The 17814-nt window shown below is 38.1% G+C and overlaps 1 protein-coding gene across 1 annotated transcript in view; it reads right to left on the bottom strand.

Annotated features, from left to right (window-relative positions):
- The window catches only part of LOC127872157 (zinc finger FYVE domain-containing protein 26-like), a 98346-nt gene that overhangs the window by 59120 nt on the left and 21412 nt on the right, over positions 1-17814 (bottom strand). Inside the window, exons 12-20 of the mRNA XM_052415487.1 lie at positions 14103-14210; positions 13775-13874; positions 10433-10548; positions 6131-6253; positions 5438-5670; positions 4409-4518; positions 2863-3049; positions 1152-1244; positions 182-359 (exon numbers count right to left, since the gene is read on the bottom strand). Of these exons, the coding sequence (XP_052271447.1) occupies positions 182-359; positions 1152-1244; positions 2863-3049; positions 4409-4518; positions 5438-5670; positions 6131-6253; positions 10433-10548; positions 13775-13874; positions 14103-14210 (1248 nt within the window). The remainder of the gene's footprint in view (positions 1-181; positions 360-1151; positions 1245-2862; positions 3050-4408; positions 4519-5437; positions 5671-6130; positions 6254-10432; positions 10549-13774; positions 13875-14102; positions 14211-17814) is intronic.

Genomic DNA, 17814 nt, shown 5'->3' with positions numbered 1-17814 from the left:
TGAATAAGGAACAAAATGTGATTATGGGACAAAAGTGATTAAGGGCCATAAGTGATTATGGAAAACAAAGAGATAACGGTACTTAAATAGATAATGGGACATAAGTGATCATGGGACATTAGTGATTGTGAGACACAAAATGATTTAAGGACACAATTGATTATGAGACATTAAGTATTACCAAGTTGTTGTTTCTGCTTATCTGTTTTCAGGAGCGTCAGGAGTTGTGTTCCCTTGTCCCCACCCAGCAGGAAGGAGACAAATGTCAGCAGGTCCCCCATGCTGTCCCCTCCCTCCGAATGGTCAGTTGTTGCCAGGAAGTCTCGCCGGTACCATAGCAACAGCTCTGGGACTCTCACCTGTATAGAAGAGTAAGTGACTTGTGGTGAAGAAGTGATCTGTGTGTTTCAGTCCAAAACACAAAATGAAAACAGCAATTTTAGCTTATTCACAATGAGTTTATTCATTTTTTTACATTCTAATAAGATTTACATGTACTACTCTTTAAACAATGAACAGAATTTTTGTATTGAAATAGACAATTCAAGACACAAGTTCCTTTGCTTTTGTACCCATGTGACCCAGATGCAAACTCTGCCTCAACATTGTCAAGATAAGTATTCTGACCAAGTTTAATCAAAATAATTAAATGCAAACAATTGGCCACTTAAGTGGTAACAAGGTTAAACCAAGATATGACCTGGTGATCTTTGTTTTGACCCAGACTGAACTTGGCCTAGATATTGTCAAGATAAAACATTGTGACCAAGTTTCAGTTCTGACCCTTGGTGTGGCCTGCTATGACCAGAGAGTCATGATTTGATGAAACCAAGCAGAGGGCCAATATTCTCTGTTACAAACCAATTATAACATAAATGGATGCTGTAGTATCAATAATAAATTTACAACATTTCTATGTTGAAAAAGGGCCATAACTTTTGTAATTTTTATTTCAGGACAATAAAAATGCACATGCAATTTCCTCATATCATAAAGAAAAATGGCTTTTAGTTTGAATGTAGTTGAAAAGTGAAGGAGAACCCCTTCTTTTGTACTTTTCTCGGTGTAAAATAATATTAACTAATGAAATAATGTCAAATAAAGCTTTCTACTGTAATCTGCATCTAAAACCAAAAGAGGGTGCACTGTACCTGATTCTGGTCCAGATGTATGTTGACTGTAGCCTCCAAGTAGCCTGCTATATTGCTCCTCAGTTGTTCCTCAACCTTTGATGGCTCTAACACCTGTAGCAATAATAACATTGTCAGAAGAATTTGAGCTATGCTCTGGGAAAATAGGGCTTAATGCATATGTGTGTAAAGTATTGACCCAGATTGGCCTGTGGAGTCCACACATGTTATTCAAGGACAAAACTTTTTGTCTAAACTGGATTTTTGATAAGAACAGACTTCTTTTTAAAGAAAAATACAAAAATGTGTAAAGTGTCTTCCTTGATTAACCTGTGCAGACAGCACATGTTAGTCTGTGATGAAACTTTAATCTCATGCATTAAGCCCTGTTTTCCCAGAGCAAGGTACATTTATATTGTGCTGGCAGCCCATAACCACTTATCCTAACCTTAAGGCAAGAGTCATAGCTAAAAACAATGACAAATTTTGTTAATAGTTTCAATATGCTTCCACCACCATCAATGTATATTTGTAGATGTCAATATAACTAATCCTGTTTTAAATAAGATTACAGCCGTTGTTTCCTTCTTTATCAAGTGCCGTTAAACAGCACTTACCCAATCGAAGTAAAATGAATAAATTCCCGATTGCTGACTGAAAAAAAATCTCAAAGCAAAGGACAAGTTCACCTGTTCCTTCCCAAAAATTGAATTATATGCAAGTAAACAAATAAAATGGAATAGTTGTGTGTAACCACAAGCATTCATCGATTAAATAAGGTTCAATAAAACAGTGCCTTTAATAAATCATACTTTCCTGTCATAATTTTCAATTGATTTTATCAGCATAGTTTTATATTAAATTCAATTAAAATGAGTAACAATAGTATATACTGCACACAAAAATTTAACTATCAGTCATCAGTCTGATGGATGTCAATGTATGTCTTAAAGGAAACTTAAACTGTTGAGCTTAAATCAACAGTCAGAGTCAGTGCCAAACAAGGCCCCAGAAGTGCATCAGTCAGGTTTTCAGTGTATGGATCATGATTCCAATGAAGAGTGTCAATCTTAAATGAGCACTGAATATTTCCCCAATAACAACAATGAAAATGTTTAATAGTAATGGCTATGTACAATTAAGTACCAAGCAATTGAAAAGACCTGAAATTCCCAATTTGAAGGTTACAGGACGCGAATTGCCCAATTTTAGTATTTAATGACACAAATTTTCCCAATTTCAAGATTGTATGACCTAGTTTTTTCCTGATTAAACTAGTTAAAGTACTTTTCCTAATTTGGGCAAAAAAGAGGTTTCAAAATTATTTTTTTTATTACATATCATTTAAGAACTTTTGATACTATCCATAAAAAATATGCTTAAAATTGAGACAACTAAACACACACACAAAATCTCCAGTATGTAAAGAAATGTTTATAATAATACAAGCCCATTTCTGGGCAAACTGGGCTTCATACATGTGCCCACAGTATCGTCTCAGAGTAGCCTGTATAGTGCAGACAGGTTTATCAAGGACAACACTTTCCGTCTAAACTGGATTTTCATTTAAAAGAGACTTTAAAAACAAAATATTCCATAAAAAACAAAAGTGTTCTCTCTCATTAGCCTGTGAAAACTGCAGATGTATTCAGCCCAGTTTTCCCAGAATCAGGGTCATACTAAGACACTTATATTGCCATTTTTAGCTAATGAGAAGCATGCAAAGGTCAACCTGCAGTGGTGGTGAAGACACGCAGCAAGATGTCGTTCCAAACAGCAGAAGTGGGTCAGGGGTTGGAGCAAAAGTCACCCAGGGGTCACAGGGGTCAAGGTCATACAGTCGGTGCTTCAGTACTGGACCCCACTCTGAAGGGGCAGGTAACCCAGTCCGACATATCTGGTACCGCAGGTCAAACACACTGCAACAAAAAGCAAGATAAGTAAAGTCACTATAAACTATGAACAACTGATAAAATGTTATGTAGATGCATTAGTAATAAATTCAACAAGATGTGTTTGTGAAACACAATGTCCCCCTATATATGACCTTGACCTTGTGAAGGATGACCTTGACCTTGTGAAGGATGACCTTGACCTTTCACCACTCAAAATGTGCAGCTCCATAATATACACATGCATGCCAAATATCAAGTTGCTATCTTCAATATTGCAAAAGTATTCATAAAATAAGCGATTTGGGCCACATATATTTGACCTCTGACCTTGAAGGATGACCTTGACCTTTCACCACTCAAAATGTGCAGCTCCATGAGATACACATGCATGCCAAATATCAAGTTGCTATCTTCAATATTGCAAAAGTATTCATAAAATAAGCGATTTTGGCCACATATATTTGACCTCTGACCTTGAAGGATGACCTTGACCTTTCAACACTCAAAATGTGCAGCTTCATAAGATACACATGCATTCCAAATATCAAGTTGCTATCTTCAATATTGCAAAAGTATTAATAAAATGAGCGATTTTGGCCACATATATTTGACCTCTGACCTTGAAGGATGACCTTGACCTTGACCTTTCACCACTCAAAATGTGCAGCTTCATAAGATACACATGCATGCCAAATATGAAGTTGCTATCTTCAATATAGCAAAAGTTATTGCAAAATGTTAAAGTTGGCGCAAACAGACCAACAGACCAACAGACAGACCAACAGACAGACAGGGCAAAAACAATATGTCCCCCACTACTATAGTGGGGGACATAAAAATAAATGTTCCATGCGCTTGAATTTGATGAGATGCATCCAGAAATGAGAATCATTTTCATTTCAGACTGCGAAGCTAAAATGTATTAAGTTGTAAAATAATGTTCAAAATATAGCACATACATAATTTTAATTATGCACATGTTTTAAAAAGAGCAAATCATTAAGGTTATTATTACGATTTTGATGAATGAAAATTTATTCATAATCAATAAACATCTAGAGAGGATTTCTTTGATTGTAAAATCAATATTATTTGTGGGACAGAAATTTTTGTTTACTTTGGGATTACCTATCCACAAATTAACACAAAAATTCCTCAATTTCTTTCCACAATCAGAAATACCTTATATACATGTACACAAAGAAGTCATTAAAACACACACACACACAAATATAATGGATTTTACAGTATTGGAGGCAAAACTGGGATCATACGATACCACCAAAATACTACAAAAACCTTACTAAAAGTTGCAATCCGTCTTGATTCAGGACAGCAGAACTGCCATGTACCTGCCAGTAGTCAAACCCCCTACCACCTTACCTGACCACACCCAGTTGCCCGACCCTGTAGGAGAAGTCACTGAGCACCATGAGTTGGTCGATGGGAGACAAATTTGTGAAGGGTACTCCAACTTCCCCAGCCTCTGAGTCCTGAAACATGTGGCAATTGTTGTTAAAAATATTTAATTTTCATGAATGATAAAGACATAGTGTGATATTTTTAAAAGATATTACAGGGAAATTTTAAATGAACCAAAACAAAGCAGACGGGATTAAAATAAATAAAATGTAATACATTTAAAAAAGAAGCTCTGTAAAAACAGGGCTTAATGCATGTGTGTAAAGTAATGTCAACACTTTTCCCTTTTAGTTAAAATTTCCTTAAAAAAAGTTCTTCTTAACAAAAATTAAGTCTGAGCAGAAATGCATAAAGCCAGGTTTACAGAGAGAGCTGCTCAATTCCTAGACTAAATTCTGTAAATTCGAACCTGTGCATTCTGGATATCAACCGACTGCTGTTTGTGAAGGAAACAGTGTACAGTAATCAGTGACAGCAGGTTGCTATAGAAACACTTCTAAATGAAAATCCAGTCTATCCAGAAATAGTCCCTGATTATCCTGATTTCATTAGACTGCACCAACTAATCTGGGACAACACTTAATGCAAATACATTAAACCCCATTAAACCCCATTTTTCCAAAGCAAAGCTGAACTATAATGTCACCTCTAATTGCCCAAGCAATTCCAAGATGTGGCTCTATACACAAATTGTGCTTATTTTCCAGTCAAAAAGGACCACAACTCCGTTATTTGCAAATGGTTTGCAATGGCATTTCATTTGCATAATCCTCTTATCCATATATATACTCTCAAATCAAGTTTCAATGAAATCTGCCCAAGCAGTTACAAGATGAGGCTTCGGACACAAAAGTGTTTGGACGGACAGATGATGGACAGACGGAAAGATGGTCGGACAAATGAACAACAGCAAAGGTATCACAGGGAAATTCTAAATGAAGCAAAAAGAATCAGTCAATATAAAACGTTCTAAATTCTGTAAATTTGAACCTCTGCATTCTGGGAATCAACTGTCTGCTGGTGGTGGAGGAAACAGTGGACAGTCATCAGTGACAGCAGGTTGCCGTAGAAACACTTCCTGTGGGCAGGGTCAAGGTCAGAAAGGTCAGCTGACTGTAGAAGACGTGCTTGAGTGATCACCTCATGAAAATCTGCACGCTTCCAAATTTGCTGAGCACAGGTCCTGTCAAAGATGCCGCTGGCATTACACCCATGGGAAACATCTGAAAGAAATGTCCAATTTTATATAGAAGATATTTGTGGATTTTGGAGGAATATCAATTTTAATTCATGAGTGATCATAGAAAATATATTTTTTCTATGATCGCAAGTGAATTAAAATCGATATTCGACTAAATCCAATAAATTTTCTTATAATTTTATGCTTATTAATGATTATTTTTGTATTTTTACTGAAATAATGATGTCACAACGTCATGAAAACAACGTCATTTCACAGTACAACAGTGAAACAGATAAGCCTGTGCACTCATCAAAGGCTTATCAAGGAGGACACTACGCCTTTATTAGATTTTTGCTAAGAAAATACTTCCTTCAAACAAAAAATACAAATAAAGAAGAAAGTGTTTTCCCTGTTAAGTATGCACAGACTAATCTGGGACACATTTTACACATATGCATTAAGCCCCATTTTCCCAGAGTGAGGCTCAAACATAACGTTACCTTTCATGACAGCAATGAGCTTGGTAAGGATCTGTCTGACACATTCCTCTGGCCCCACATAGCTGCTATTGCCCGTATACTGCCCCATGTTGTGTACACCCTGACCTTGAACCCTCTCCACTTCTGCAACAATGACATACAAACACTACTGGGTACACTGGGTATTCATTGCTTATAACTCTAGAATTCCTTGTACAAAAAATATTATAATCGCATTACAGTACTTTGACATTGTGCCAATAAACGTGTAGATGTTGGTGACAGCAATTTTTTTTTTCTATTGGGAAAAGTACCATTACCAGCCCAATTGGGACTTTGTGCAAAAAAACTGAAATTGGGAAAATTCGTGTCATGAAGTCTTCACATTGTAAATTAGTGTATTTGATTTTTTTTTCCCAAATACTTTACAATTGATAACTTAGTATTGTCAAGTTGTCATTAATATATTTACTTAGGTTCAAGCCATAGAGCTGCATAGAGAAACTAAGTAAATGTTGCATATTATTATTTTTTTTTAATGTGTGTAAACTTTCATTTGGGAAATTTTGGACAGCAATTGGGAAATTTGTTTTTTTTCCCAATTGGGAAAGTGCCGTTTTTTGTACTTTATAAAGAAGGGGAAAAATGCTGAGTGAACCCACTGGAGTAAGGAAGAGGAAACAAAATTGGTCTACCAATTCTTCTGTGTTCAATAAATTTTAAAATAAGCAGGTAGACCACTTGGCTACAAGATCAAATACTATTTTACTGCAAAATCTTTTTTATTTGTCATCATGAACTTTTGTGGTTTTTAAAAAAATGACTTTTTTATGGAACCTTAATTCATGATTTTCTGATTTTGGAAAAAAAACTTACTTTGGTCATTTTCATGTCCTGTCTGTCTTAAGTTCATAAAGTGGTCATCCCACAAAATTCCCTAATGGAATATTTAGTAGCCTGCATTAGCCTGGAGGGTGTGCTCATGGAATATTTAGTAGCCTGCTTTAGCCTGGAAGGTGTGCTCATTGAATATTTAGTTGCCAGCATTAGCCTTGAAGGTGTGCTCATGGAATATTTAGTAGGCTGCATGCCTGCATTAGCCTTAAAGGTGTGCTCATTGAATATTTAGTTGCCAGCATTAGCCTGGAAGGTGTGCTCATTGAATATTTAGTAGCCTGCATTAGCCTGAGAAGTGTGCTTATGGAATATTTAGTAGCCTGCATTAGCCTTGAAGGTGTGCTCATGGAATATTTAGTAGACTTCATTAGCCTGAAAGGTGTGATCGTGGACTATTTAGAAGCCTGCATTAGCCTGAAAGGTGTGCTTATGGAATATTTAGTAGCCTGCATTAGCCTTAAAGGTGTGCTTATGGAATATTTAGTGGCCTGCATTAGCCTGGAAGGTGTGCTCATGGAATATTTAGTAGCCTGCATTAGCCTGGAAGGTGTGCTCATAGAATATTTAGTGGCCTGCATTAGCCTTAAAGGTGTGCTTATGGAATATTTAGTAGCCTGCATTAGCCTTAAAGGTGTGCTTATGGAATATTTAGTGGCCTGCATTAGCCTGGAAGGTGTGCTCATGGAATATTTAGTAGCCTGCATTAGCCTTAAAGGTGTGCTTATGGAATATTTAGTGGCCTGCATTAGCCTGGAAGGTGTGCTCATGGAATATTTAGTAGCCTGCATTAGCCTTAAAGGTGTGCTCATGGAATATTTAGGAGCCTGCATTAGCCTGGAAGGTGTGCTCATAGAATATTTAGTAGCCAGCATTAGCCTTGAAGGTGTGCTCATGGAATATTTAGTAGCCTGCATTAGCCTGGAAGGTGTGCTCAAGGAATATTTAGTAGCCTGCATTAGCCTGGAAGGTGTGCTCATGGAATATTTAGTTGCCAGCATTAGCATTAAAGGTGTGCTCATGGAATATTTAGTAGCCTGCATTAGCCTGGAAGGTGTGCTCACAGAATATTTAGTAGCCTGCATTAGCCTGGAAGGTGTGCTCACGGAATATTTAGTAGCCTGCATTAGCCTTGAAGGTGTGCTCATGGAATATTTAGTAGGCTGCATGCCTGCATTAGCCTTAAAGGTGTGCTCATTGAATATTTAGTTGCCAGCATTAGCCTGGAAGGTGTGCTCATTGAATATTTAGTAGCCTGCATTAGCCTGAGAAGTGTGCTTATGGAATATTTAGAAGCCTGCATTAGCCTTGAAGGTGTGCTCATGGAATATTTAGAAGACTTCATTAGCCTGAAAGGTGTGATCATGGACTATTTAGAAGCCTGCATTAGCATGAAAGGTGTGCTTATGGAATATTTAGTAGCCTGCATTAGCCTTAAAGGTGTGCTTATGGAATATTTAGTGGCCTGCATTAGCCTGGAAGGTGTGCTCATGGAATATTTAGTAGCCTGCATTAGCCTGGAAGGTGTGCTCATAGAATATTTAGTGGCCTGCATTAGCCTTAAAGGTGTGCTTATGAAATATTTAGTAGCCTGCATTAGCCTTAAAGGAGTGCTTATGGAATATTTAGTGGCCTGCATTAGCCTGGAAGGTGTGCTCATGGAATATTTAGTAGCCTGGATTAGCCTTAAAGGTGTGCTTATGGAATATTTAGTGGCCTGCATTAGCCTGGAAGGTGTGCTCATGGAATATTTAGTAGCCTGCATTAGCCTTAAAGGTGTGCTCATGGAATATTTAGGAGCCTGCATTAGCCTGGAAGGTGTGCTCATAGAATATTTAGTAGCCTGCATTAGCCTTAAAGGTGTGCTCATTGAATATTTAGTTGCCAGCATTAGCCTGGAAGGTGTGCTCATTGAATATTTAGTAGCCTGCATTAGCCTGAGAAGTGTGCTTATGGAATATTTAGAAGCCTGCATTAGCCTTGAAGGTGTGCTCATGGAATATTTAGTAGACTTCATTAGCCTGAAAGGTGTGATCATGGACTATTTAGAAGCCTGCATTAGCATGAAAGGTGTGCTTATGGAATATTTAGTAGCCTGCATTAGCCTTAAAGGTGTGCTTATGGAATATTTAGTGGCCTGCATTAGCCTGGAAGGTGTGCTCATGGAATATTTAGTAGCCTACATTAGCCTGGAAGGTGTGCTCATAGAATATTTAGTGGCCTGCATTAGCCTTAAAGGTGTGCTTATGAAATATTTAGTAGCCTGCATTAGCCTTAAAGGTGTGCTTATGGAATATTTAGTGGCCTGCATTAGCCTGGAAGGTGTGCTCATGGAATATTTAGTAGCCTGCATTAGCCTTAAAGGTGTGCTTATGGAATATTTAGTGGCCTGCATTAGCCTGGAAGGTGTGCTCATGGAATATTTAGTAGCCTGCATTAGCCTTAAAGGTGTGCTCATGGAATATTTAGGAGCCTGCATTAGCCTGGAAGGTGTGCTCATAGAATATTTAGTAGCCAGCATTAGCCTTGAAGGTGTGCTCATGGAATATTTAGTAGCCTGCATTAGCCTGGAAGGTGTGCTCATGGAATATTTAGTAGCCTGCATTAGCCTGGAAGGTGTGCTCATGGAATATTTAGTTGCCAGCATTAGCATTAAAGGTGTGCTCATGGAATATTTAGTAGCCTGCATTAGCCTGGAAGGTGTGCTCACAGAATATTTAGTAGCCTGCATTAGCCTGGAAGGTGTGCTCACGGAATAGTTAGTAGCCTGCATTAGCCTGGAAGGTGTGCTCACGGAATATTTAGTAGCCTGCGAGCCTGCATGACATTTTTGCTAGCCTCTGGGCTTAAGGCCATATATAAGTTGAACACTGCAACTGACCAAAGCCAGGCCAGCATATAAACCAGATACAACCTGCCATATCTGTTATTCGTGATAACTAGTACTAGTCAATAACGAGCGTTTTGTTTTCCTCCTTATAAAATACCTGTTAAAAGGCACTTTCCTTATTTAGGAAATATGATATTATTCCCAATGACAGTCAAATTATTCCCAAGGGAAATAAAGTCAAGTAAATTTAATTCCAAAAGTGCATTAATAACAAGTGAACAAACAAGAGCACTGCATAGCGGGTGCCAACGCTCGGCCGTGGGTGCAGTTTTGAATAAATGTGAAAGCTTGTCAGAAGTTACCTTGACCTTTGACCTATTGACCCAAAAATGGGTGTGGCATGTAGAACTCATCAAGGTGCATATACATGTGAAGTTTCAAAGTTGTATGTGAAAGCACTTTGATTTTAGAGCCTATGTTAAGGTTTGAGCACGACGCGGATGGCGGATGGCAGACAACAAGCTGGCTATGACAATACTGGTACTTTTCCCAAATGTGCAAAAATTATCACTGCTTTCACTAACTGTATACAAAATAACCTTGCCCTGGTGTTGCTGTGAGTGCTGGTAGTCGTTTACTGGGAACCCGCTCACAGCAGCTGTACACGATGATGTGGGTCAGGTTGAGGCTCAGTTTACTTGCAACCTTCTCAAGTCTGCAAGACAACAACAGTGGAGTAATTGCAACCTTATCAAGTCTGCAAGGTAACAACAGTTGGTTGAAGTGAAACCTTATCAAGTCTTTAAGGCAACAACAGTTGGATGAAGTGAAACCTTATCAAGTCTGCAAGGTAATAACAGTGGAGTAAGTGTAACATTCTCAAGTCTGCAAGGCAACAACAGTGGAGTAAGTGCAACCGTCTAAAGTCTGCAAGGGAACAACAGTGGAGTAAGTGCAACCTTCTCAAGTCTGCAAGACAACAACAGTGGAGTAAGTAGAACATTCTCAAGTCTGCAAGACAACAACAGTGGAGTAAGTGCAACCTTCTCAAGTCTGCAAGACAACAACAGTGGAGTAAGTGCATCCATCTCAAGTCTGCAAGACAACAACAGTGCAGTAAGTGTATCATTCTCAAGTCTGCAAGGCAATAACAGTGCAGTATGTGTAACATTCTCCAGTCTGCATGACAACAAAAGTGCAGTTAGTGTAATATTCTCCAGTCTGCAAGGCAACAACAGTGCAGTAAGTATAATATTCTCAAGTCTGCAAGGCAACGACAGTGGGGCAAGTGTAACATTCTCTAGTCTGCAAGAAAACAAGAGTGCAGTAAGTGTAACATTCTCAAGTCTGCAAGGCAACAACAGTGGGGCAAGTGTAACATTCTCTAGTCTGCAAGAAAACAACAATGCAGTAAGTGTAACATTCTCAAGTCTGCAAGGCAACAACAGTGCAGTAAGTGTAACATTCTCAAGTCTGTAAGGCAACAACAGTGCAGTAAGTGTAACATTCTCAAGTCTGCAAGGTAACAGTGGAGTAAGTGCAACCTTCTCAAGTCTGTAAGGCAATTACAGTGCAGTAAGTGTAACATTCTCAAGTCTGCAAGGTAACAGTGGAGTAAGTGCAACCTTCTCAAGTCTGTAAGGCAATAACAGTGCAGTAAGTGTAACATTCTCAAGTCTGCAAGGTAACAGTGGAGTAAGTGCAACCTTCTCAAGTCTGTAAGGTTAAAAACAAAAATAGTAAATATCTTACAAACGCAATATGATAAAAAATCAAAACACTGAAGGCACTGAAGTTGTTCGCTGTTGTCGTCCTTGATTAGCTTGTGTGCATTGCACAGGCTAATCAGTTTGCACAGGCTAATCTTATTATACATGCATTAAGCCCGGTTTTCCCTGAAAGCAGCCAATATGTTCAGATTTCAATGATAAACACTAGACTGGCCGATATCGACTTACAAGCTGGTAAATACACCCACTGCATTCGTCTTCTGCAGTGCAGACAGACAGCAGTAATCGTTCCTAGCATAGTGAGTTACAGTCCTTAGCGTAGCTAAGCACATACTAATTTCCAAAAAAATGCTCTGTAAATTTAGTCGGCCGCTAACGCAACCAACTAAAAACTAGAGCTTTGTCACAGATGTGACGAATACCCCCACATGCCGCATTGACACATAATATTTTGCATGTCGTCTTCACAAAAAACAGGGGACACCATGCTCAATTTTTAAAACGCACTAAGTGACCCCTTGACCCAGTTTTTGACCCAGAAAGGCCCATGTTCTAACTTGGCCTTAAGATCATCTTCATAAAACTTCTGACCAAGATTGGTGAAGATCGGATGTAAACTACTTGAATTAGAGAGCGGACACCATGCTGAATGTTAAAAAACGCACTAAGTGACCCTGTGACCTAGTTTTAGGCCCTGAATGGCCCATGTTCAAACTTGTCCTAGAGATCATTTAGATAAAACTTGTGACCAAGTTTGGTGAGGATTGGATGAAAACTACTTGAATTAGAGAGTGGACAACATGGTGAGGTTTAAAACACACTAAGATACCCCGTGACCTAGTTTTTGACCCAGCATGACCCATATTCAAACTCGACCAAGACATCATCTAGATACAACTTCTGACCAAGTTTGGTGAAGATTGGATGAAAACTACTTGAATTAGAGAGCGGACAACATTGTGATGTTTAAATTGCACTAAGTGACCCCGTGACCTTGTTTTTGACCCAACATGACCCATATTCAAACATGCCCTAGACATTATCAAGATACAACTTCTGACCAATTTTGGTGAAGATTGGATAAAAACTACTTAAAATTAGAGAGCGGACAACATGGTGAGGTTTAAAACACACTAAGTGACCCCGTGACCTAGTTTTTGACCCGGCATGGCCCATGTTCGAACTTGACCTACACATCATTTAGTTACAACTTCTGACCAAGTGTGGTGAAGATTGGATTTAATTTACTTGAAATAGAGAGTGGACACCATGCTCAATGTGTAAAACGTACTAAGTGAACCCTGTGACCTAGTTTTTGATCTGGTATGGCCCATGTTCGAACTTGGCCTTCAGATCATCTAGATACAACTTCTGACCAAGTTTGGTGAAGATCGGATGAAAACTACTTGAATAAGAGAGCGGACAACATGCTGAATGTTAAAAAACGCACTAAGTGACCCCGTGACCTAGTTTTTGACCCAGCAAGGCCCATGTTTGAACTTGGACTTAAGATCATCTAGATACAACTTATGACCAAGTTTGGTGAGGATCGGATGAAAACTACATTAATTAGAGAGCGGACAACATGCTGAATGTTTAAAACGCACTAAGTGACCCCGTGACCTAGTTTTTGACCCGGCAAGGCCCATGTTCGAACTTGGCCTAGACATCATGTAGATACAACGTCTGACCAAGTTTGGTGAAGATCGGATGAAAACTACTTGAATTAGAGAGCGGACACAGTAATACGGACCGAAAGACAGACAGACCGACCGACAAGTTCACTCCTATATACCCCCCTAACCTTCGTTTGTGGGGGTATAATCACAAATAATAGAATGTGAGGTTAGCAAAATCAATGCAATTTTGTGCTAATAAAGCATTTTTAACCAACAACTTTTAAATAATTAAAAATATAACTTCAGCCAGCTGCTCTTAACAAAATTCTAGAAATCGAACCCTGGATTTAAATGTCAAAGAAAATAGCATTGTAGAACAAGAAACCTAAGCTGTCTCTGACAATAGACATTGACATGGATACATGTAGCAAATATTTCATTATAAAATAGCCACTATCTCCAAAACACAACAACAAGTTAGATTTGTTTGTGCTGAGTCATTATTTTCAAATTATCAATGTATATGTTCAGAAAGACACTCTTGATATAACAGAATCAAGATTAACTTCCAGTATATCTGGCAGGTACCTACTTGGCAGGGGCCATTTTCTTGGTGAACATCATGCGCCCAAGAATACGTAGAGGTCCTTCCTCAAGAACATGAAAGTAGTTCTTGGGAGCAACAACTCCATCTGTCAACATAAAGCACTGTTGCATTTACAACAATAAACAAATAAGTATATTTCAGAATGTAGAATTATGCCACTTACGTTACATCTCCCCAAATCCCTCACAATGATGAGCAACGTTCAAGTTTATTTCTTGCATTAAATCTTTTTAACTGATTACATAATTATTGCTTTTTCACATTTTTCTTATGGATGAAAAATGAAATGCAGAAAACATGGATATCTTCCAACCTTTGTCTTTAATTTCTGCTTCCTCCACCAGAAAAGCAAGCTCCTTGCAATGTTCATACACGTTCAACAAATAGTTGCGCCTTGCTGTCTGGTTGGAAGACAACTGACCTGAGGATATAAAACACCATGGAGCCTCATGATTCTGGGAAAACTTAGCTTACTGCATGTGACGAAAGTGTCATCCCAGATCAGCATGTACAAACTGCACAGGCTAATCTGGGACAACACCTCGAGCATATGCATTAATCCCAGTTTTTTCAGAACAGGGCTCAATTAGTTAACAGGTTTTATCACAAGAAACAAAACTTTAAAAACATGAAATGTGTCCCTATTGACGGGATGCTTCAGCAATACACTTTCGTCTAAAAACTCACTTTATGAATGCATGATGAATTAACATGAGTTTTGTGCCAAATGTGGGGGCATCCGTATCATATGGACACATTCTCACATGGTCTTGTTATTAGAAACTTTCTAAGCTCTGCTAGGGACAACAATTTTATAATTTTTTTTTATATATAATTGCTGGCAAATAGCAAATAGTTCCTAAATATGATGATTATTAAACAAGAGGGCCATAATGGCCCTGTATCGCTCCACTGTTTTTTCTTTGCGAAAAAAACGTGCAATTCGCATGGGTTGATATGTACTCAAGCATGTGACTTTCTCTTTATATCCCTCGTCCCACTGGGCGCTTAAAGTTGGAAGGGTGAGCATTTTTATATATGGAAAAAGTTACTACAGTGTTAACTAAACAGACTAAAAAGCCAAGGAATTGTTTCACAGGTCCTTTGCTATAACGTAGGTACACTTATCTCTCCGAAAGATATTGTCGTTCTTTCTATTTCACATATTTTTAGATGCTGAAGATCAAATCTACGCATTTTATTTAAAACAGATTCACAAGACCCATAGGAATCAAAATGCCTTAACCCTTTACCAAACGACACATTTTGGACTTTTCCAATTTGAAAGAGGTTGCAGACGTCAATTAAATTAAAATGGAATATGAAGGAAATGATCAGGTAGGGTAGAAATAATTGTGATAAAAGGAGAAACTGCTCATCAACCCACACATCCCTAAGACCAACAGGCCTGAGAATATTATGATAATCTAAAGAATATTTCTTTATATTTATAAACGTATTTAATTAAGTAATACATTTGACTTCTAAGATCAATTCATAACTTATATTAAGAAAATTATAAAATGGTCAGAAATATATATGGATTGTTTAGCAATTGACAATCATATCCACAATTCATGAGTCAAGATTCACAAATGGAACAATGAATCATTAGTTATTAAAAAGCAGCATATACGATAGTTAAGAACATTGCACTTCATTAATTTCAACACCTTCTCTTGGATACAAAGTTTGAGTTTATCGTGCAGTATCATATATTGACTTTTCTTGAAATAATTATGTTCGTGGAAGATGTGTTTTAAAAATCAATAATATATTATTAAACTGGTTTAAACACTACAAAAAAGACATGAAATTAACATGTCATCCAAAATATTTTCATCCGGATATATGGTCACTTTCGACATATTTAAATAAAACCCGACTTTTTTCAGTTTATAAGAAAAACATTCATAACACATGTTCTTACTTCAATGCCTTTGTAAGCAGTCACCATCTGACCTAAAATGGCACTTAATGACAGGGTTTCATTTCATGTTTACAAGATGTTGATGTTGTTGTTGGTCACAGCCACACGGCTGCAGTAATCTCCACTGGTAAACGTCATATGTTCAGTTTTGTGACCCCCGGGGCCGGGTCACATTTGAGCCCAGGGGAATAATTTGAACATATTTGGTAGGGGACTATTAGATATCACTACATACCAAATTTAGTAGCCCTAGGCTCTATAATTAAGAACAAGAAGATTTTTAAAGTTTGCACAAAATAGGCCTTATTTAAGCATATGTTCATTTTTTTTACCCCTGGGGCAAGGTAAAATTTGTTCCCAGGGGCATAATTTGAACAAACTAAGTAGAGAACTATTAGATGTCACTACCTACCGAATTTGGTAGAAATAGGCCCAATGGTTATGGACAAGCAGATTTTTATAGTTTGCACAAAATGGGCCCAATATAAGCATATGTTCAATTTTGTGACCCCTGGGGAACGGTCAAATTTGATCCCAGGGGCATAATTTGAACAAACTTGGTAGAGGACTATAAGATGTCATTAAATACCAAATTTGGTAGCCCTATGCCAAACGGTTATGGACAAGAAGATTTTTAAAGTTTGCACAAAATAAGCCTTATATAAGCAAATTTTCGATGTTTTGACCCCCCAGGGCAGGGTCGAATTTGACCCCAGGGCAGGGTCGAATTTGACCCCAGGGGCATAATATGAACAAACTTGGTAGAGGACTATTAGATGTCACTACATACCAAATTTGGTAGCCCTAGGCCCAATGGTTTTGGACAAGAAGATTTTTAAAGTTTGAACAAAATAGGCCTTATATAAGCAAATTTTCATTTTTTTAACCCCCCGGGGAAGGGTCAAATTTGACCCCAGGGGCATAATTTGAACAAACTTGGTAGAGGACTATAAGATGTCACTACATGGCAAATTTGGTAGCCCTAGGCCCAATGGTTATGGACAAGAAGATTTTTAAAGTTTGCACAAAATAGGCCTTATATAAGCAAATTTTCAATTTTTTAACCCCCCGGGGCAGGGTCAAATTTGACCCCAGGGGCATAATTTGAAAAAACTTGGTAGAGGACAATAAGATGTCACTACATACCAAATTTGGTAGCCCTAGGCCCAATGGTTATGGACAAGAAGGATTTGTAAAGTTTGCACAAATAGGCCTTATATAAGCAAATTTTCAATGTTTTGACCCCCGGGGCAGGGTAAAATTTAACCCCAGGGGCATAATTTGAACAAACTTGGTAGAGGACAATAAGATGTCACTACATACCAAATTTGGTAGCCCTAGGCCCAATGGTTATGGACAAGAAGGATTTGTAAAGTTTGCACAAATAGGCCTTATATAAGCAAATTTTCAATGTTTTGACCCCCGGGGCAGGGTAAAATTTAACCCCAGGGGCATAATTTGAACAAACTTGGTAGAAGACTATAAGATGTCACTACATGGCAAATTTGGTAGCCCTAGGCCCAATGGTTACAGACAAGAAGATTTTTAAAGTTTGCACAAAAAAGGCCTTATTTAAGCAAATTTTCAATTTTTTGACCCCCCGGGGCAGGGTCAAATTTGACCCCAGGGGCATAATTTGAACAAACTTTGTAGAGGACAATAAGATGTCACTACATAGCAATTTTGGTAGCCCTAGGCCCAATGGTTATGGACAAGAAGATTTTTAAAGTTTGCATAAAATAGGCCTTATATAAGCAAACTTTCAATTTTTTTACCCCTGGGGCAGGGTCAAATTTGACCCCAGGGGCATAATTTGAACAAACTTGGTTGAGGACTATAAGATGTCACTACATACCAAATTTGGTAGCCCTTGGCCCAATGGTTATGGACAAGAAGGATTTGTAAAGTTTGCACAAGAAAGGCCTTATATAAGCAAATTTTCAATTTTTTAACCCCCCGGGGCAGGGTCAAATTTGATCCCAGGGGCTTAATTTGAACAAACTTGGTAGAGGACTATAAGATGTCATTACATACCAAATTTGGTAGCCCTATGCCAAACGGTTATGGACGAGAAGATTTTTAAAGTTTGCACAAA

The sequence above is a fragment of the Dreissena polymorpha genome, chromosome 3, assembly GCF_020536995.1.
Source record: "Dreissena polymorpha isolate Duluth1 chromosome 3, UMN_Dpol_1.0, whole genome shotgun sequence".
Lineage (NCBI taxonomy): Eukaryota > Metazoa > Mollusca > Bivalvia > Myida > Dreissenidae > Dreissena > Dreissena polymorpha.
The sequence above is the reverse complement of the archived record's forward strand: the minus strand, read 5'-3'. Positions and strand labels throughout refer to the sequence as shown.